The sequence below is a fragment of the Coffea arabica genome, chromosome 2e, assembly GCF_036785885.1.
Source record: "Coffea arabica cultivar ET-39 chromosome 2e, Coffea Arabica ET-39 HiFi, whole genome shotgun sequence".
NCBI classification, from domain to species: domain Eukaryota; kingdom Viridiplantae; phylum Streptophyta; class Magnoliopsida; order Gentianales; family Rubiaceae; genus Coffea; species Coffea arabica.
Window position 1 is genome coordinate 52969160 of NC_092313.1, and position 22850 is coordinate 52992009.

The window sequence follows — 22850 nt, forward strand, 5'->3', positions numbered from 1 at the left end:
TTCTTTTGTTTCTTTTGTTTTGGTTCTCGCCTTAGTGCTTGGCATGGGCTGGACGTATGAAGGATTGAGAACCTTTGTATATCCGATATTGATACTCCCTTTTGGGATAGCAATGTATATAAATTCCGCTTTAAGTTTTGGATCATTGTCCTATTTATTCTTGTGGTTTTATTCCGATTTTAATTGAGTAATGTAGTGAACGACTGAGTCCCGGCGAGAGTTGGGCAGGCGGTCCGCCGAACCCTCTGGTTCGCCTTAGGGGGAGGTGGGGCTGTCACAATAGCCTTCCCCTGAATTCCTCCCTGCACAAGCGGAGGCCATGGAGCAACGCCAAACTCTCCGCTGTTAGGACATCTACCTCCCCGAAATCCTTATAGAATGCAAAGATGAGCTTGCCCTCATGGTCACGGAGCAAGCCCCCCTGGCTCCCCGGCCATGACAGACACTCGCGTCAGTATTCAGCTTCACGACCTGGAAAGGTGGACGATGCCATGCAACTGCCAAGTAATGAACATGTGTACAACACGAGGTAGCCAGGGCTCTCCATGGATCATCCGAATCCCCTCTGAAGTGAGCCACCTTAAAAACCTTCGCCCGTCCTAGTTGTACCGCAAAGCTCTCCACCATATCAATGACCCCTCGAGCATCAAAGGGCAACCCTTCAAACCTTGCTTTGTTCCGACCCTTCCATAGAAACCACAAAATTAAGCAAAGAAGCATCACCATAATATGGTCCCACTTAACGCACGATGAAGAATAAAACCAAGTCAAGCACATCGCCGAAACCGAATTGGAATTAGAGGCCAACATCCCAAACCTCCTCTTGAAGTGAGTCCATACCTGTGCAGCAACCGGGCCATCAAGGAAAAGATGTAACAAAGATTCCCCCTGGGCCGAGCAGCACGAGCAGCAAGAGGCTAGATTAATACCTCGATTCTGCAAAACTAAGTCGACTGGGACTATGCCCCTTAGCACCTTCCAAACAAAAAAGGAAATCTTCAACGGAATAGTTGCATTCCAAAGTCGTTGATCCACTATCGACATGTTCCGTCTCCGTCGGACTGCTGCCCAAGCTGTTTTGAGTGAAAAAGAACCCGATGACGAGTCCCCCCAAACCATCAAATCGTCCTGATCGGGGAACAACTGAACTTGTAGGACTTGCTGAACCAAGTGGGTCGGCAACCAATTATTTAGCATGTCCCGACTCCACCCCTTATCTCCGTAGAACTCCGCCAGTAGCATATGGGGAGGATCAGAGACTGCCGCCATCTCAGCAAGAGACCGATCGGATAACCAATGATCAAACCAAAAGTCCACGAACCCCCTACCCAAATACCATCGAATTTTGCTCTCGACGATCGACCGAACCTTGTCCAACTGTCGCCAGGGTAGCGGCGGTCTATTAACCTGGGCCACCATGGGATGCACCCCCCTTATATACTTAAAGTGCATAAATTCAACCCAAATGGAATCTCTCTTCCGTAGCTTCCACCATAGCTTACAAGCAAAGGCCCTGCTCATATCTACGAACGAACGAAATCCCAACCCTCCTTCGTCAACCGGATAGCAGAACCTATCCCATGACCTCCACTGAATACCTTTCACCCCTCCTGGTTTGTCCCACAAAAAAGAATTACAAATTCTCTCCAATTTTTGAACCACAGCCTTTGGGGGACACAACACCTGCAATAGATACATTGGCATGGAGGATAGCACATGATGGAGTAGGATCAACTTACCTCCCGAGGAGAGTAACCGCGAGCTCCAGTGAAACAGCCGATCCTGCATCCTTGCCACAAGGCCATCAATAAACAACAGGTAGCTCGCCCCCTCGAGAATGGCACACCTAAGTAGTTAAACGAGAGTGCCTGCTATTGGAATTGGAGCTTCGTCGTCACGAACTGCGTCTGATCCTCCGAAGCTCGATTTGAAATGATGAACGAACTTTGCTAGCATTAACCCGTTGGCCCGAAAAGGCCTGTTACCTACGAAATAGGGCAGAGTGCCCATCCAGGCAGTCCTCAGAGCACCTGGCAAAGATCAGGATGTCATCGGCAAATGCAAGATAAGGAACCCGATTCCCGACCGACACGTAATATCTACTCTCTTCACGCTGAAAAAAGACACTTTAACCCCCGACCCAAGAATTCTACCACTAGAATAAATAAGGCCGGTGATAAAGGATCCCCTTCCTGGAAGACTTGAAGTAGCCCGCCAGAGAGCCATTTACCAAAATCGAGAACCAGTTGTTCGAGAAGGATTGAAAAATTAAATTAACGTTTCCCTCATTGAAGCCAAACTGGCGTAGCATGAAAAGAAGAAAGCTCCACTCAACTCTGTCGTACGTCTTTTCCATATCCAATTTGAGAATAAGGTTCGAGTGCTTCAGCCGTCGATCTAGATCCAGCACTAACTCTTGCGCCAGCAAAATATTGTCTACTATTTCCCTGCCTGGCACAAACCCCGTCTGCCAGTCGGAGACCAACCTGGGGAGCAGCCGATTGATACGGTTTGCCAAAATTTTGGAAATCAACTTCGAGCTAAAATTACAAAGGCTTATCGATCTAAACTCTTTCCATTGCGAGGCACCCACTACCTTTGGGATAAGAACTATGGACGTGCTCGTACACCCCCGCGGCTGTTGTCCACCCTCAAAAAATTCCAAAACCGCATCTAGTAGATCCTCACAAATTATCACCCAGCTTGCTTGATAGAAACCTGCACTAAAGCCATCAGGGCCAGGCGCACTGTCCTGGGACATAGAGAAGATGACCTCCTTTAACTCCTCCATGGTGGGCAATTTGTGTAGCTCCGAATTCTCCAACTGGTTCAGTTTTGGGACCGCAAAGTCCACCTGTGGTGTCTCCCTCCCTTCGCGATCGGAGCAAAACAAAGTGGTAAAAAAATTGGTCACCGAAGCCTTAATACCCTCTATATTCTCAATCCATTGACCCGCAGCATCCTTAACGCGGGAGATGAAATTCATACTCCTCTATTTCCGAACCACCGAGTGAAAAAACTTGGTATTTCCGTCCCCCGACTGAATCCATTTGATTGAAGCTTTCTGTCGCCAGTAGTCACACTCAATTGCTAGGGCGTGGGTGTGAGCCGCTCTAGCCTCCCCCAATCGAGCCTTCGTGATCTCATCCCGTGCATTGTCATATTCCAATTCTCGCGGCTGGAGAAAGTCCTCAGCGTCCCTAATTGTTTGGGATATGTAACCAAAGGAATCCCGATTCCATTGGCGAAGCTTAGCCTTGGTATTGCACAACTTAAAGAAAAAGCGCCTCATGCCTGTGGCACTCACCGGTGTCTGCCACACTTTCCTAACGACTGGCAAGAACTCTGAGTGATTCCTCCATACATTCAAAAATCGAAAAGAGGGGGCGGTAGCGGTAACATCACCATACTGAATCAGCAGTGGGGCATGGTCGGAACGACCGCGCGAAAGGTGAGAGACCTTAGAGCACCCAAATACCTCGTTCCATGCAACATTGGTGAGGGCTCTATCCAAACGCTGCCAAACCGTACCATTAGTCCAAGTGAACTGTGCCCCATCAAAATCGACATTCGAAAGGGCACAATTGAACATTACCTCATTAAACTCTTCCATATTGGCCGGGTTGGGCGGGGCACCCCCTAACCGCTCATTGGCGTTGGAAATAATGTTGAATTCACCAGCCACCATCCAAGGACCATGGCACTAAGCAGCGACAGCCTCCATGGCCTTTCATAAACGACGCCTCCCCACCCTTGTGCATTTCGCGTAAACCGCTGAAAACTGCAAAATAAAACCCAACCATCCAATCTCCATGTGTACCAACTGGTCGCCGCGTTCTTGGAAATGAAGCACCAAATTGTCACTCCAAAACAACCAGATTTTCCCACCTAACACGGCCTCAGCCTTGGTAAACCGCAAGAAGCAGCCTAGAGCTCCTAATTGCTCACCATCCGTCATAGGCTCTATGAGAACCAGTAACTGAATATGATGTTGTACACACAAACGTTGAAGGTATCATTGAGAATCCTTGCGTACAATACCGCGCACGTTCCAAACCAGAAAATTAATCTGATTGATCATTAGAAGAATGAGAGGACTTAGCTTGAGATAATAGCAATGTAAGTTTTTTATTGTAGTTAACCGGTTGTCCTGACCTCCTAAATAACCTATTCAGAAGTTCCATATCCGTAGAGTCAATGACACCCCTGGGTGGGACTTGGTCGTCGACCGAGAGCCTCTGGAGACGGTGCTCTAATAAACTGTGGGATTCTCGGAGGTCCTGGGCAGAAGGGTCGTTTGCCGCGACCGCGGAGGCCAAGAAAGTTCTCCTCAGTGGTTTAGCACGTGGGAAAGAGATTGGCGAAACACCCAAAGAGCGGCTCCCACCTTCTTTGTCGTTATCCACCCCAACCTCTGGTTCAACCTCCATATCGCCCAAGATTCCAAACGAATTAGAGAGGACTAAATCCTATGCATGCCGATCTTCCAAGTCACCCAACGGGATGACCACCTGCTCCAAGGTGTCCGTAGCCATGCCCACTACCAGACTGTTCCCCGCAGCTCCCACTTATGCACTTTGGTGCCAGATTTCCCCCTACCCCGCCTGCGATGGCTGGTTTACGTTCTCAGCTAACGGGCAGGAGGCAGACTTCACTTCAGCCGCATGCATCTGCATTGCAGGCTCGCCGAACACCTGCTTCAGCACCCATATCTCAATCCCAGGCAGGAGTGTTTGCCCCACTCCCAAATTTCTTATCTCGCATTGGCGGTACAACAGCCCCAGCTGACTGAGCAGAACCCTTTTCCACCCGAGGACGCGCAAGGGCCTTTGCAGGCTCCTTGACCTTGCTAGGTAGAAGCTCAGGGAACTTCTTATAGCATCCCGACTCCGTGTGGCCCAACTTCCTGCAGAAACCACAAAAGGAGGGCCAAGCTTCATACTCAACTGGCTGCCACTGACCGCAATCTGCATCACCTATCCAGACCCGTTTTACCGGGCTAGTCGACACATCGATCTCAACCAACATCTGCACTACCGACAGCCTCCTCAACTGCAGAGTCGCCGCATCCAATTGTAGTGGTCTACCCAGTAAAGAGCCCAGCTTTAGCAGGGATCTCTTGTCAAAGAACGGTAAGGGCAGGCCTGGAAGAGTCACCCAAACCGGGGCAATGGAGTAGTCCTGATCTGCCTTGAAATCCATCGACCACTTAGAGATCGCCATCGGAGAATTCTGGAAGAACCACATACGACGGATGAATAACCTAGAGTAATCCTCCTCCAGCGAAGGTCTGATGAGCACATGTTTTGCATCGAGCAAGCCAACCGAAACCTCACCTTTGAGACCCAACGAAACGAAGAACTTGCGAATACTCTCCATTGGCGGCCTCCTCAAGGCAAAGCGGCCAATGAGAGCATTACGAAAAGGCACAGCCAGTGCTGTCAGCTCTTGTCTGGAGATTATCAGGGCAGGTTCGCCCCTATGAGACCCAAGAGAGCCGAGCTCTGGGACAGCCACTGCCTCACCTCCAGCTGTGACGTCTGCAAAGGATTTTGTCGCCCCATGAAGAGTATGGGACGGGGTTGAGGCCGTTGGCCAAGGGGCCGCCATGGCCAAGGCCACCGTATCCCTAGATTAGAAACCCTAGTTTGCTAGACACGGAAACCCTCCAAAGCATTTTTTCCTGTGTCTGTTGATGATGGTTAAGCATGTACCTCAAGGGGTTGCTTAGAAGTCAGAACTCCTTTTATGTAGATTTAACATGATTGTTTGTATTTCTTCATTTTTTGTTTTTATTTTACCTTCCCACCCTTTGCCACATCTTTTTCATACCTAATTGCCTGGTACATAATTCAAACATTGAACCTAACAAAAAATGTTTCTTAGCAAAAATGTTTCTTTGCCACTTCCTTTTTCTTTCTGTGTTTCTGATGTTTATGTGTTGATTACAAGATAGTTATAGTTGGGTTGTGGCGATTTTTTTTGGGTTGGCTATAGTGAGGTTTCGGGGGATCTGTTAAAATATATTCGTGCACATAACCTTTTTGAATCAAGGTCTAAAAGAAAACTTTGAATCAAGGCAGCAAAATTGATGAATCTTGTGTGTCCGTGTGTGTGAGGAGAGCTCCTTATCAGTCCAAAGCTTGATTGAGGCCCTCGAGTGTATCCAGAATTTTGAGAGAAATAGTTTGTGATTTCTTCTAATTCCTTTTTTTTTGCTGTTCACTTGCATTTTGTTGCGGTACAATGAGGATGATGTTCATATGGGTTATGTTTCAAACAAGGTTCTGGTTCTTCCCTTCATGATATGGCAACGGCAATTCTTACAAAAATTTCTGTTTTGATGACCTGTTTGCTTCTCTCCTTTTTGTTTAGTAAACATTTCCCATTTCTTTCTGATGTTTTTGGTCTTGTCTGTAAGAGAGTTGGTTCGATTGCTGTAATTTTTTTAGACTTGCTATTGTGCAAATCCATGAAACCGGTTCAATTTTGTTGATGCGCCCAACCTGTTTGATAAAAGGCCTCTGCGAGAGCTTGAGCCAAAGAAAACAATCTGGAAAATTTTTTGTAGGCATTTCAGAGGCAGCTTACGAAATCTTCTACTTCCTTTTCCTTCTATTTTTTGGCTGCTTATTTGCATTTTATGTATGTGAAGATCTAATTGTTCTTTCCTTTCTTGTCATTTAGTCTTTAGAATCGGTTTTCCCTCCGTGATGGTATAATAACCTTTTGGATGGCTTGATATGTTTAATGGAAACACAGAGACCAGCGAAGAAGATGAAGGCTTCGACTGAGTTGCCTGAACATTTTTTGGAAATTCTATTTAAACCCTTCAATTTTTTTAATTTTCACTGTGGCCCAAAATCTAGAAAAATCGAATTAATTTGGCCCTCTTAGGTTTTAATCCTCCCTTTATATTTTCGGTGAGCTGTTGGGTAGATTAAGTCTGAGATTTTATGGTATAATTAGGTTCTAATAATTTTTTTTATTTTATTATCTTGTTGGGCTTAATAAAATTAGATGAGAATTGGATTAGGTTTAATTTAATTGGGTTTTGATGGTGGGTTTGTCTATTTTTGATTGGGTTTTGGTTGTTTGTTTTCTGGGTTTGTAGTTTGGGCTTGGGAACAAAAGCCCATATAATCCGAATAAGTTGCTTTGCTAAAAAAGGATACACCTGGCCTGCTCCTTTCCTTTGGGTTTCGGCTGGGTTAAGAAGTTTTTCGGCCCGAAAAATAAGAAGATGGCCCAATGGCCTATTTGGCTAAGAATCTGGTCACAAAATTTGCATAACAGTCCCTATGTTTTTATATAATTATACTAAGGCCCTAAAAACTTTGATTTCTTTCAATTAGGTCCCTTATTTAATTGCAAATAGGTCCCTAAACTTTATTTTTAAAATTTTGACCCCGAATCTTTGTGATAATATACTTTAACCCCCAAAACTTTGTTAATTTTTACAATTAAGTCCCTGCTTGTTTTAATTTCTTAAATGTAGGTTGTTTGCATGATTTAATTGATTCAATTTCATGTTTATTTTCATTTTCTTGTGATTACTTGTTAATTAAAGTGATGTCTTGACCTTTTTATTGTTTTGGAGGGGAAATAAGGGAAACTTCATTTCATTAGGTCACCAATTCAAGGGAGGTATACTCTACACTTTACTTTGATTTCACTTGATCCTATGTGCTCCTATGTTACTTTACGTGTGTGATTGCATGCTTGTTTTTGTTATCTCATCTATTTATTTGCTCATTTCATTTGTTTTTAATTTTGTATATTTATTTTAATTTAATTTTTAGTTATTTGAGAGGCATTTAAATGCCAAATTGTAATAGTTAGGTTATTATTTCATTTCATTTCATTTCATTCTTTCCTTTTTTAGATTGTAGTTACGGCCCCAAATGTAATAGTTAGGACTTTGTTTATTTTGCTTTGTGTGTTTTGCATGCTCGTGTGTTTACGTGTTACTCGCTTTCTTAGGGTCTTGCATCTAGATATTATACTTATGTGCTATGTGTTTTATGTGATTTACGTGTTTATTTGCTTTATTATGTTTTACATGATTTATTTGATTGTAATAAATGCATGACGTCACCACACTAGTCCAACGCTAGTTGTGGCCCTCCTTTCAAATTTTTCACTAGTCCAATGCTAGTGAGAACTTATAAACATGTGCTAGTCCAATGCTAGACCCTTAGGGACCATCCACGCGCTAGATCATGTTTGTGTGGCAATGACTACATTTTCATGCATATTCTCTACTTTTTAGGGTTTTATCATTTTGCATATTTCCCCTATATGTATATCCCTTACCCCTATGCGTGGAAACATGACATTAGACTTGCATTCCATTTAAGAATTAGAACTAAGTTAGTACATTTTGCTTGATTAGATTAGGGAAATTACCCCTCGAATATGGAATATGGACGAGTATGGCTTTCTAGCCTTAGCACGCTCGTATTCCCTCTATTAAAGGAAAAATTAAAGTCACGAATTTTTAGCCCCTGCACCCGTTATGATGCATTCCTTTAAGTCATGTATACTTGTATAATTATTATTTTCTTTTCTTTCCTTCGAGTCTCATATTTTGCATATTCATGACCTCTTCAAAGAGTCAACTTGGGCATCACAATTAATGTGATTTGCATCAATTAAACTTTGAAGTGATATTCCGATCCCCTGATATCTTCCTAGGGTTAGGTTTTTGCATCCATATAGTGACATCCAAATGCAATAAATTCTTAAGTTAAAATAAGAAAATTTTTGACTAAATCACACAACTAGCCTTGGCTAGGTTGAAGGGGTGCCTTGGATTTTATCCTTGCCTTCCCTTTCTTCAAACGTGACTCTCGAACACTTTTCTCTGATTTTCGAAGACCTAGAGTTGTTTAAAAAGGGTTTTTTCTACTTTTTCTTTAAAAATTCATTTTAGGTGACTTAGTACACCTTAACTCAATACCAAGTGGCGACTCCTATTTTTCATTAAAAACCCTTTTTAAACTATTATTTTGGGTCAAAATCGTCGTATTTTTAAAGTCCCATTTAGGCCCATTTTCTTTGTTTTCTAACAAATCAAAAACTCATTTTACTCAAAATTAATCAAAATTTATTTTATAAACTCGTAACCCATGAGTTTATTTTTTCATTTAAAAAATGGGTCGTGACAGTTAGGGTGAGAGATTAAGTTTAACTTGTTGAATTTAGGATGTGACAGCCCCACCTTCCCCTAGGGTGTACCCAAGAGTTTGGTGAACCGCCTGTCCAACTCTCGTCAGGACTCAGTCACACATCATGAAATTTACAAATAATACTCTCAATAATAAAAGCGGTATCAATTACAACCAAGGAGTCAAACTTGAAAAAAAAATAGACCAAACAAGCTGGCTAAACATCTATGAAGTGCTCGCGTGAGCGACTAACGAATTTAGATGAAATCTAGGCCTTTCTCAAATCAACCTCTCATGTTCTCATCCCTGTAAGGAAAATAAATTTGTATGGAATGAGATAAAAGTCCAGTGAGATTCCAAGAAAATAGCCAGGTAATATAACAGGCAAGACCATACACCGGATATCAAGAAATAAGTCAAAACTCAAATAGATCATGACCCAGTATATAGTTAAGCAAATAGCCAGATACATCATGCAAAAGTGTACAATAAAAAACACATTCATGGCAAAGGATATCGATTGCTCTCAGGAGCAAGTTCCCCTGCAGCTTGATCAAGGTCTGTTGACTCTCCGTCGACCACAAATTTTAATGTCTATAGATCACCACTTTACACCAACTTCCGTCCACCAAACATTCCCCTACCGGGCCTGAACGTCAAAGAAGTACCCAAGGTTCGTCGATCTACTCGACCAAGCCCTTGCAGGCTTGATTTGACCAACTAACCCTGGGTTGGATTATGGTCCCAAATATTCAGGAATTCAGGATCTGGCTTATAGCCCCAAGTATTTAGTATTCAGGAGTGGAGTCGTTGGCTGTTATCCAACGTTCACGCAGTAATAATTGGAGACGTTAGTTGACTTAACGCTCCGTATTCAGTAATATCAGTGTTCAAGTGATGAATTCCAGTCAAGAGTAAACAGGTTAGGAACTTGTCCTTTACCCAAGATTACCCAGCTTACCCGACCGCTCTGAGGTTGGTCTAAAGCAAGAAGTCCAACGAGGGCTCAGTTCAGCCGTTACTGACCTATTGTGATAGCCCCATCTCCCTCTAGGGCGTACGCAAGGGTTTGGCGGACCGTCTGCCCAACTCTTGCCAGGACTACAGAGCTAACTCACATATAAACCCTGCATAACGCGCAATGGAACCATAAGAAAACAAACAATCGGAGACTACTAATCCGAAAACATGAACGGAGCCATAAAACTTCAATTAAACGTTCCAACGAAAAATGAAAAGGACCATTGCCACGTCAGAATCCGACCACTTTCTGGCCGAATTTCTGGCCGGATTCAAGGTAGTAGCTCAAAACGGGGATGTTCAATATCCCCTGTCAATCCGGCCAGGTATCCGGCCAAGATTTGGCCAGATATACGGCTGGATTCTCAAGGAAACTTCCCGCCAAAACTTTGTTTTTTCGTCCAAGCTTCACTCATGCCCGATTTCCCAACGGGTTCCGGAAAAGTTCACCAAAGCCAAAGGGATGTACAAACTCAAACAAATACACTTAAGATACATGATAAAATACACTTATATATACATTGAAGTCTTCAACAAATTACTTGAAGTACAAGACATAATATCCATACTTATACAAATACAGTTAGGGTTTCGGTTACAGAGGAGTGTGAACAAAATATCTATAACTAGCTCAACTCTTATCTTCAAAATCATAGTTCCCAAAAATTTTGACACCTATAAGGAAAACAAAGGTAACGGGAATTAGCTTTCGCCCAATGAGGTACCAAAAGTACAAGCAGTCAAGAATCATGGAGCTTTACTTTTAATCAGTCAAATATACACATCAAATAAGGAAATGAGTAAACATCTCAAATAGGAAGGATACAGATGGCTCTCAAGAGCTGAATTCCCATTGCTTCACCAGAACTTGATCATGTAGTAGTTGACACTCCATCAACTTTCAAGTAAAGTAGCCAGTCCAGTAGAGCACCACTTTACAACAAACTCCGTCCACCAAACATACCCCTTACCGGGCCCGAACGCCTCAACAGGAACAGAGGTGATAATACTCGAGTATACTAGGAATCAAGAGTCTCCAATACTCAAAGATTCCTAAGAAACAGGCCCCCATGGTTTGCCAATTTTTCTCGACCAAGCCCCTTGCTGGCTTGATTCAATTAACTACCCATGAGGTTGAGCTCAGATTTAACAGGAATGTCGTTGGATACAAGCCTCCAAACGACATCATATCAAGCACAGGTAACAGATTCAAGTTTATACAGTAAACAGTCAAATAAGCAAGAGAGGCGAGTGTGATAAAGTACATCCTCGTCTCGTCCAGAATAAACAGATATTACAGTCATTCAAGTCACGAATTGTAGGTACAGGTAATCAAGTAAGCAACAAGTCATGCTAGTGGTACACTCACCAGTCAAGAAAAAGGACTTCAAAATTTTTCTTCCCAAGTATGCCTTTGATCACCGACTCGTCCTAAGAATAAACAAGGAAAAACAATTATGGTTTTCACATCCATAACCTAGTGAATGGAGTTCACAAGTAAGACTCGATTACGAGTCATGTACCTATCCAAATAAACTACTAATGCAAACCAAAAATGTGGCTTCGGAGTGAAAAGGTAATAGTTGGTCCTAAAGACACGAACAATCCCAAAGCCCTTTATTTCCACCCCAAATCAACTCAAACTTGAAGGAATAAAGTAGCCCTAAAATTGGACAGCATTTCCCCTAGATTTCTTTACTTTTCCCTCCTACAATCATCACCAAATCACATCTCAATTCAGCCAAAATTGCACATACAAATCATAAGCTATTAGACACACTTAATTAGGGCCACAATACCCTTCAAATACAACCAATTAGTAGCCCCAAAACTAACCCTAATCATGCTCAAATTAGAAACCCTAAAGTTGAAATTTAGGCACATAACCTGGAAATTCCTTTAATCAAGTTAAACTACCACATAAAATCTCAATATTACGCATGGTAAAGTTATCAAACCAAGGCCAATCATAAAGCATCATATATGGGCAGAAAATTCACCAATAAAACTGAAAATTTGCATAACACCACTTCAAGCCATCATATTTCTCATAAAACTACCTATTTTGCAACCCTAAACCACAAGTATGCTATTATTAGAAGTAAAGAGGGATTTCTAGGAAAAATTACCTTGTAACCTCAAGAAAAATGGTAGCTTAGTACTTTTTCCTCCAAAATAACTCCACCAAGACCTTTAATCCTCCTTAGTAAGCAACTTTGATGGAGTGGTTTGCAATTTGGTTGGTTGAAACTCAAGATTGAGCTTGGAAATTGAAGTGCAAGATGAAGTTTCTCTCCCTTTCTCTCCCTCAATTTTTCGGCCAAGCAAGACAAGAAAATGAAGAGATTTTTGGTCAAAAATTGATTTTGAGTAAAGGTGAAGAAAGGTCGGTCAAAGTCCAACTTGCAATGGTTTCGTGACAAATGGCGTCCTAGGGTTTTAATCTTATCCTCTTGTCTTCCAATAGTTAAACAATCTAGCTAACCTCTAACCATCCCTTAACACCTCATAAAATGATATTCCTTTATGCAAAACTTCACCTAATCGACAAAATTTTATCACATTACCGCACTAGCGGGTCCCACGTCCATAATACTCTTCAAAATTAACATGAACTAACTTATACCAGAAAAATTGATTTAAAAACTATATTCACTTATAAAAATCTCTGGCAATTAATATAGTATAGTGTAGTGAAGAAAATACAAGCAAAGAAATAAAATAAAATAATATAAAATAAGAAAATTTTACGGGTCCTCACGCATACGCATGAGTAACCCTAGATTCCACTTACCCGACGTCTCGGATAAGGTCCAAGACCTAGTTCAACCACTACAAGAGAAATGTAGCCGGTCAACTATTCAACCGCCACAAGAGAAATGCAGCCGGTCTACAATCATGTACATAAATATGCAAGTCCACACACAGGATCAATTGATTCAAGTTTATGGAGGTCGAGTGCGAATAAGGACACACTCGCCTAGCCGTGATTAAGTCACAAGTAATGTCCAGCAATTCACGTTCTCAAGTATTCCAAGTATTTCATGTCAATATATAGGTCACACACACATCAAGTTACTTGTTCATGCGTGAATGAGATATCAAGTATTTAGTCAAGTTAGGTCAATTGAGTGTTCATAAGAGCACACTCGCCTAAACAGGTTCAAATCACAAATAAGCTCAGCATATCATGTTTCAAGCATTTCAAGTATTTCAAGTCTAAACAGTTGAAAATCGGATGGGTGCGAAAACCTGATCAAACAAGAAAACTGAAGGGAAACTGCAGAAATCAGATATTTTGGCAGTAAATCCGGCCAGATATTGGCCGGATTGACAGGGAGAACTTAAAAATTTTTATGCTCACTGCCTCAAATGTGACGCCCCGAAAGAATGAGTGTGAGAACCCGAAAATTTTTATATATTTTCGAGACATTATTTTGTTTCCTTGTCTATAATTTTATGCCTTTCTTCAATATATTAATTTTCTATACATTTTTATAAGTGAATATAGTTTTCAAATCATTTTCTTGATAGGATTTAGTCCACGTTAATTTTGAAGTGTATTTTGGACGTGGGACCCGCTAGTGCGGTAAATGCAATATATTTTTGACAACTTGTTGGAGGTTTGTATTAAGTGATATTATTTTATAAGGTGCTAAGAGATAATTAGAAGTTACCTACATGGATTAGTATTAGAGAGACAAAAAGATAAGCTTTAAGCTTAAAGGTGACAAGTGTCACCATTCCATTCATCCTTGGACTTTTGACCAAGATATTTTTACTTTCTTAAAGCTAATGTTGGCCAATTTATTTCTTCATTTTTTGCTCCTTTGGCCAGCCCTCTCAACAAGAAAAGAAAAGAAAGCTCTCAACTTGTTTCTTCCATTTCTTGCCTTGATCTCACAAACCAACCGTTAAATTTCCAAATTCCTCCATAAAAGTCACTTGCTTAGGAAGATTGAAGGTAGTGGTGGAATGATTAGAGAAGGGAAAGGACTAAGCCATCACCTTTCTTGAGATTTCAAGGTATCATGTCTAGCAATCCTTTCTTTGTTCTTAATAATGGTTTAGTAGTGACTTGTGTTGGCTTAAGAGGTGATTTTATGGAAGATTTCATGGATTAAAGTGAAGTTAGTTAAATTTCTGATTTTTTTGGAGATTTTTCTGATTTTATATGATGATTATGGTTTAATCATGGTATGATGGCTGGTAATGGTGTAAAATGAAGCTTGTATATGTTAGTTACGATTGTTTGCGGAAAATTTCGGTTTTATGCGGAAATTCCAGATTAGGGTTTTGAATCTGCGCTGTTCTGACCGGATTTATTTGGGCATGTTAGAGGCTGAATCAGGCTTAGGTTAAAACATGAAAGTTGTATAAAATGGTGTTAACTAGTTGCCTACAAAATTTCAGGTTAATCATAGTACTGTAGAATATGAAATGACTGAAATACCCTTGGCTCCCATGAGCTTGTTTCGCGCCCAGATTTCTGTTTTCGTGGAGTTTTCCATTTTTGACCCTGAAAATGCATGATTTGGCTTTGGAGGTCTTCATAAGAAATGTAGGGTTATGTCTTGGCTTCAAAACTCCATAAGATTCGTTTCAATCCGATAAGCGTATCTTCAGTTATGGATATTGTGCCGAAAGGTGTATTTGATAGTCTATGATGTGTATGTGATTGATTTGAGATGAAATGGTGTTGCTTGTAGGATGGAAAAGTAAGGAAATTAAGGGGATATGCTGTCCGATCTTTGAAAGCATTTGATTGCTTTGAGTTTGAGTTGAAGGGCTTGGATTTGGGCAAGGCAATGATATATGATGGATGGTTCCTAAGCCGTGGAGGTGAGTGATCTCCAAAACTATTGCAAAGTTACTTTTGAATGTTTTCTTGCATTGTTACTCAATTGCATATCATGTGTGCGCGCATGTGAGTCCATAACATGATTTGGCTCAAATGAGTTCTTGGGAATTCGTGTACTTAGATCCAACGTCTCCACTATCTGTTTACTAGTTATTTGGAGCACGATGGCTCCTCATTCCTGTTTATCTGTTATCTGATCTATTTGAGCGTTGGATGTTTAAGTGCAATGATTTCACTGGCTCACCAGAGCAAAAATACGTACATTTGATCTTGGAATCATGACATCATCGAAATGCATTATTGTGAAATATATTTGATTACTGATTTTATTGGTTACTCACTGAGCTTTTAGCTCACCCCAAAAATATTTTATTCCCCTCCACAGGGCTCGTGGCGAAGGAAGGCTTGTAGTACTTATTCATGTGACTGGATGGCATATATCTTGTACAGTTTGGATTTGGAATCATTTTATGTATAGTTTGGGGGATTGTTTCCGCTTCGCTTATGACATGTAATTATTGGAGAATTTGATGTAATATTTGAGATATATCTTGTAATTTAATTGAGGACTTTAGTGAACGACTGAGTCCCGGCGAGAGCTGGGCAGGCGGTCCGCCGAACCCTGGGGTACGCCCTAGGGGGAGGTGGGGCTGTCACATCAAATCCGGCTGAAAATCTGGTCTGAAACCCAGCCAGAAAGTGGCCGGATTCTGGCCACATTTTAGTTGTAACAAAACGGCCAGTACCTATTTTAACAAAATATCAAAAGTTTAGCCGAGCTAGGTCAAGTGCAATAAAGTACATACTTGCCTATGAGACGATAAATCAAATACCTAGCAATTTCTAGCAACAGTGAGCATGTAACACGCAGCTGGAACACTCACCAATCAATTGCAACCCTTCACTTTAACCCTGGTTCGTCCTCTTGAACTCTCTCGAGTCCTGTGATCATATACTATATTAAAAGACTAGCAATACAAAGCCAAATTACATGAAGAAATTGAGGTTTCAAAACTTCATTTAGAAAATACATCAATTTACAAGTTTTATACCCGTATAACCTATCAAAATAATATTTTCTTGTTGCAATCGAGGAAAAATCTCATGTGCTTACTAAATCAACGTTGCAAAAGTCATTTGGAGCACAAGAGCATTGATTATAATCAAACATTTGAAAAATTAGAAAAAGACTTTCAAAATACAAAGTTGGAAATCATCCGACCTAAAATGATTTGAAGAAACTTATTTCCTTTCATGTAAACCTCAATTCCACTCATAAAACCAAGCTCAAAATGGTTTAACAACTCCAACTTAAAGTTGGAAATGAAAGTAAGAACAAGTTTAGAAAACATAATTTTCTCCAGTTTTGTGCGGCACTATTTGAAAAATCATAACTCAAGCTTCCTAAGTCCAAAATTTATTAACCTTATACCATTGGAAAATAGACTCAAAGGGTTACAATTTCCCAGAAGACACCTTTGTAAGATTCTGTTCACAAGCCAATCAAATTCCAACCTCAAGTTGTTGCTTCATCCAGTAGAAAGACAGAACAGGTGGGGAAATTCAGTCAAGTTTGAAAAATCACAGATATTCATAGGAATTGAGAAAAAATCTGAAATTTTCACGGTAGAAAGTACTCTGAATCTAGTTTCAAACGCAATAAGTAGAATTCAATTTGAATTTTTCTACACCATGATATAACATATTTCCCAAGACTGCTCAAGGTTTCCTGCAAAAAATTTTCAGCAGCACTTCCCCTTGTTTTCTTTACTTCTCCATCCAAAATCAACACCAAATTTCATCTCAATTTAACCTCAATCACAACCACAAGTCAAAAGCTATCAATACACTTGTTTAGAGCCACAAAATCCTCCAAATATAGCAAATTATCTAGCTCAAGAACTACCATAATAAAGCTGGAAAAATGGAAACCCTAGGCTGAAATTCATAATCACAAGCTGGAAATTTCTATTATAAAGCCAAAGAAGCATGTAAAAGCTGGAAAAATCACATGGCAAGGGTAATAGACCATGGCCAAACTTAAACCATCATATCAAGGCTAAAAATTTTCACCAAAAGCTGAAATTTGTGAATCACAACTTAAACCATGAAATTTTCCATATAAACTACCAAAATCAAGCCCTAATCTACTCATATGCAAGTATTAAAAGAGAAGAAATGGTTTCAAGCCATGATTACCTTCAATCTTATGAAGAAGTGCAACCAAAGCTTTTTTTTTTCCCAAATTCCTCCACCCAAGGTCTTCTTCCTTCTTTAAAGTTACTTCCTATGGATTGGATTGCAAACTTATGGTGAAATCTCAAGATTCAAGCAAGAGTTTCTAGGTTGGAAATGGAGTTTATTTCTCTCCTTTTCTTCTCCAAGGAGGTTCGGCCATAGCTAGGAGAAAAAGGAAGAATTTTGGTCAAAATTTGATTTTAGTAAAGGTTAAGAAAAGTTTTAGTCAAAATAAAAAATCCAAAGATTGCGCGACACTTGTCTCCTTAAGGTTTGTTCTCATCTCTTTGTCTTCCAAAGGCTAAACTATCTAGCTAACCTCTAATTATCCTTTAGCACCTTATAATATAATATCCCTTTATACAAAACTCCACCTAGTTTTCAAAAATTTATCGCACTTACCGCATTAGCAGGTCCTACTTCCATAATGCATTTCAAACTTAACATGAACTAACTTATACAAGGAAAATGATTTAAAAACTTGATTCACATATAAAAATATCTAGGAAATTAAGGTAATAAAGTAAAGTGAAGAAAATGTGCTCAAAGAAATGAAATAAAATAAAGATAATTTTTGGGTCCTTACATAGGGTATAATTATCTTTCCTTTACTTGATATTATAAGTATTTAGTGTAAATTGAACAATTGTATAACAATTGTTTGCCAAGATATGAGGAATTAAATTTGAAAAAGTGCATATAATGTTTTCTTCACTTGAATCATTGTAGTTAATTATGTGTGGATTGCTTGAGGACAAGCAATGATTCAAGGGTGGGGGAATTGATAAGTGACTAATTTACGCTATATTTGAATGATATTTTATACTATTTTTAGTCACCTCGGCTATATTATTGGAAGAAAATGGATCATTCTGGCTATAATTAGTTTAAAATGCTCTCAATTGATTAAATGAGGTTTTTGTCACTTTTTACTTGCATTTTGTCCATAATTTGTATAGGAGTTGGAAATATACTTCATTTGGATGAAAATAGGAAGTTGAAAGTTTTGACACATTTTCGTATTTTAGCAACTTGAGCTACAATGATCGGATTGAGATGATTCTTGAACCATTTTGAATATAAGAGATAGATCTACAAATATTATGAAGACTTCAAAATCTAGTTTGAAGGTTTTCCAGGTCAAAAGGCCGAATTACAATAGCCAATTTCTATTGGTCGAAGCTGAAACAAGACATTGAGCAGTGAATGGTATTTCAGTCATTTCTCTGCCTACACAAATCCAAATGAGGTGATTCTTGATGCATTGGAAAGCTAACTCAAAGGGCTACAAGTTTCATGTTTTGGTGAAAAGTTAATTCAGCTTCTATAGTCAAGAAAAGTTCAGTTGAATTTGAGGCAAAATTGGAGCAACATTGAAGACTGAACAAAAATTGTTAAGAATGGCAAGGGAGTAATAGGCCGACAATCCGACCGGATTATGGTCGGATTCTGGTCAGAAGTAGCTGCTCTCCACTTGCACAACTTGTTTCCTTCTCCAATAATTCATAGCTATTGATGGACGTATGACAACCTGTGAGGACCCGTACATTTTCTTTATTTCATAATATTTTATTTTATTTTCTCGCATGCATTTTCTTCATTATACCCTATTATATTGATTTTCCAGAGCTTTGATAAGTGAGTAGAGTTTTTAAATCATTTTCCTAATTTAAGTTAGTTCATATTAAGTTTGAAGCGTATTATGGATGTGGGGCCCGCTAGTGCGCTCAGTGCGATAAAGTTTTGTCAATTAATTGAAGTTTTGTATAAAGGAATATTACTGTACAAGGTGCTAGGAGGCAATTAGAGGTTAGCTAGATAAATTACCATTGGTAGACAAAAGGATAGGATTGAAACCCTAAAGGACCATTTGTCACAAAACTATTGGAACTTGGACTTTGACCAATTTTCACCTTTACTAAATACCAAAAATTGACCAAACCTTTTTCATTTTCCTTGTGCCTTGGCTGAATTTTGTGAGGAGAAAACCAAGAGAGTTTCTTTAACTTCAACTTCAATTCTTGCTCAAATCTTGAGTTTCAACCGTTGAATTATCAAATTATTCCATCCAAGTTGCTTACTAAGGAGGATTAAAGCTTATAGTGGAGGGATTTGTGAAAGGAAACCCTAAGCTATCATCTTTCTTGAAGTGTCAAGGTACCTTGCTTGGAAACTTCCTCTTTGTTCTTGCTAATGTCAAATTAGTGGGTTTTAGTGGCCAAATATGCTATTTTATGGAAGATTTTATAGTTTGAGGAAGAGTTAGCTAAATTTCAGATTTCTTGGTGAATTTTCTGCCCTCATATGATAATTATTGGTTGGCCATGGAATGATGACTTGATATGGTGTAAAATGAAGCTTTCATATGTTAGTTGTGCTTGTTTGCGCAAAAATTTCAGTTTGTACGGAAAATTTCAGTTATAGGGTTTCCAATCTGCCCTATTCTGACCAGCTTTATTTGTGCATGTTAGAGGCCGAATCAGGCTTAGGTTAAAACATAACAGTTGTATAAAATGGTGTTAACTAGTTGTCTACAAAATTTCAGTTCGATCTGAGCACTGTAACATGTGAAATGACCGAAAAACCCTTGACTACCCAAAGCCCTGTTTCCCAGACAGTTTTCTGTTTTTGTGGAGATTTCAATTTTTGACCCTGAAAATGCATGATTTATCTTTGGAGGCCTTCATAAGAAATGTAGGTATATGTCTTGGCTTCGAAACGCCATAAGATTCATTTCAATCCGATAAGTGTAGCTTCAGTTGTGGTTATTGTACCGAAAGGTGTGTTTTATAGTCTATGATTTGTATGTGGTTGATTTGAGATGAATTAGTGTTGATTGTAGGATGGAAAAGTAAGGAAATGTAGGGGATATGCTGTCCAAATTTTGGGAATGTTGGATTTCTTCGAGTTTGGTTTGGTTTGGGATATTTATAAGAAGGGCTTTTGGGGTTGTTCAAGTCCTAGGTCTTCATGTTACCTTTTCGTTCCCAAAATCATGTTTTGCACCCTTGCATTAGTAGTTATTTGGCGAGATCTACGAATTGTAGTCGAGCCTCATTTGTGCATTTTATTTACTGGATTTGTGGCTATGGGAACCATAATTGTTTACCTTGGTTATTCTAGGGTTTCTTGGTGATTAGAGCCCTACTTTGGTTGAAACTTTTGAAGTATGCTTGCTTTAACTGGTGAGTGTTCCACTACCTGCTACCTGTTATGTGGAATATCTGAATACTTGAAATACTTGATTTGTGACTGTTTGCGCCAAACATTATTTTGATAAAAATGGAGGCGAGGATGTACTTTATCACACTCGTTCTCTGGCCTGTGTGACTTGTTTCCTGTATATACTTGAATCTGTTACCTGCGCCTGTTATAATGTCATTTGGAAGTGTATCCAACGACCTTCCTGTTAAATCTGAGCTCAACCTCATGGGGAGTTAATTGAATCGAGCCAGCAAGAACTTGGTCGAGGAAATTGACAATCCATGGGTGCCTGTTCTTGGGGAATCTATGGGTATTGGAGACTCTAGATTTCCGATATACTCGAGTATTACCATTCCTGTTCCTGTTTGGCTTTCCGGCCCGGTAAGAGGTATGTTTGGTGAACGGGATTTTGGCGTAAGAGGGGTCTACGGACATGAGTATTTCATTAAACGTTGACGGAGGGTCAACGATGCTGGATCAAGTATTGCAACGGGGATTTGGCTCCTGAGAGCCACCTGTATCCTTTAAATTGTGGTGTTCGTTCATTTCTCTTACTTGATGTGTATATGTGCCCTAAAAGTATTTTCTCATGATTTCTACTGTTATACTTTTGATACCTCATTGAGCTTCTGACTCACCCCGTTCCGTTATCCTTATTTTCCTTACAGGGAACCATCTTTTGGAACTTTGATGTTTTGAAGAATGAGTTGAGCTAGTTAGAAATTCTTTTGTTCTTTTGGTATAGCTCCTCGACAATTTGGAAACCCTAAATGTATCTTAATACACTGTTTCCTTTTGGGTTTGTAAACTTACTAATATATATATTTTAAAGTGTTTTCTCATGTTTATGTGACATATGTATTTGGGAATGTACATTCTCTCATGTTAGACAAAGTTTACTTGTACTTGGTTGGATTGTGACGTGGCAGTCACTGTTCATCCGCGGCTTGTTTTCGTTCTTCATTCCATTTTTTTTATCGGTCGTTGTAGCGCTCAAGCACTATATTATCTTTCGGAACAAGTATTTCAGGGTGTGATTAGCTTAGTAGTCCTGGCGGCACTTCCATTTCGTTTTGTTTTTCGTGGAAACGTTGTACCAAAGATTGATTGTATCTTTTATTTCGGCTCAATTGGGTTCTGAATGTTTATCTTCTCGAAGTTCCTTTGAGCGTTTGGTAGGGTTTCTGTTTGTTCCAGATTCGTAGACCCGGCGAGAGCTGGGCAGGCGGTCCGCCGAACCCTTTGGTCCACCTTAGGGTGAGGTGGGGCTGTCACACAACCACCTTCGAGCTGTAAAAGTGATGTTTGAAGCCTCATTTCTTGACTAAATTCATCTATATATAGCCATGGACTTGCAAGATTCAAGAGAACTTTGGGAGGCTAGAGAAACTCCACAAAAATGTAGTCTTCACTAGTTTTTCTTAGTTCATTAGTTTAGGTAGGTTAGAATAGTTTTATCCTATCTTGTATCATGCTAAGCAAAGATGATGATTGAGGTTAGAAGATGGAGAAGATGTTGCTCACATGTGACAAGGGGTTTCATCTCTTCAACTCTTTAACTCTTGTATTTAAATCTTATGTTTAGTTATAATACAAGTATGGTCTTTTCTTTAATGTTTTTCGTGTTTAGTTAAAGTTTATACCCAGAGTATGGATGAACTTGCTATATCTTGTTTGTGATGTTTACTTGGTTCTTTGATGATATTATTTTGAGCAAGTTATTTATCACTTTTGCTTTTCTAATCATGATTAACCGGCCATTAATTGTGATTATCTAAAGGTGTTAAGTTTGTAATGAGAATTGGAATTTAACACTGGCTCAAGGAAGTGATAAACCTAGGGAGTACACTCACGAGAGTAGAGGTACACCTATGTGGCTTAAGTGACTTGTTCATGTAATTTCATAGAAGAAATGAGCTTGTAGTTAATTCAAAACCACGAGAGTAGGTATGGTTTAGCTACAAGTATAGTTGATTCACCACGAGAGTAGGTTTCACATATATTAGGAAATTACGCCATAACTAGCCAAGATAATGGCATTCACTTAACCGGTAATCTCATTTGCAAGAGTAGTAAGGAATTCCATATCTCTAGGAGTTTTCTATTGTTATTTTCATTACTTTTATGTTTATGGTAGTCTAAATAATAAAGGAGTTCGAAAAGCATCGGTAATTGAAAATCTTCCCTGTGGGATCGACCCTTAATACCCTATACTTGCTCACGATTTGAATACTTGCGATAAATCGCATGTGGGGTATTCAGGATTTATAAATGTAAAACTTGATTGTGGATGAGCGAATTGTATATGTATACCCCGCGCTCATCATGGACCTAAATGATCACATACAAAATGAGTA

At 39.7% G+C, this 22850-nt stretch overlaps 3 protein-coding genes across 3 annotated transcripts; all 3 read right to left on the bottom strand.

The window, feature by feature from the left end:
- Nucleotides 1-354: 354 nt before the first annotated feature.
- Nucleotides 355-2986, bottom strand: LOC113729151 (uncharacterized). Its single transcript, XM_027253476.1, has 5 exons — nt 2231-2986; nt 1986-2113; nt 1740-1782; nt 841-1683; nt 355-684 (listed from the first exon to the last, which is right to left on the bottom strand). Exons 1-5 carry the CDS (start codon nt 2984-2986, stop codon nt 355-357), a joined length of 2100 nt encoding a protein of 699 aa, XP_027109277.1.
- Nucleotides 2987-2992: 6 nt separating this feature from the next.
- On the bottom strand, nt 2993-3613 carry LOC140036337 (uncharacterized). Its single transcript, XM_072077703.1, has one exon. It carries the CDS (start codon nt 3611-3613, stop codon nt 2993-2995), a length of 621 nt encoding a protein of 206 aa, XP_071933804.1.
- A 1100-nt stretch (nt 3614-4713) lies between these two features.
- On the bottom strand, nt 4714-5610 carry LOC140036338 (uncharacterized). The gene has a single exon (XM_072077704.1). It carries the CDS (start codon nt 5608-5610, stop codon nt 4714-4716), a length of 897 nt encoding a protein of 298 aa, XP_071933805.1.
- Nucleotides 5611-22850: the final 17240 nt, after the last annotated feature.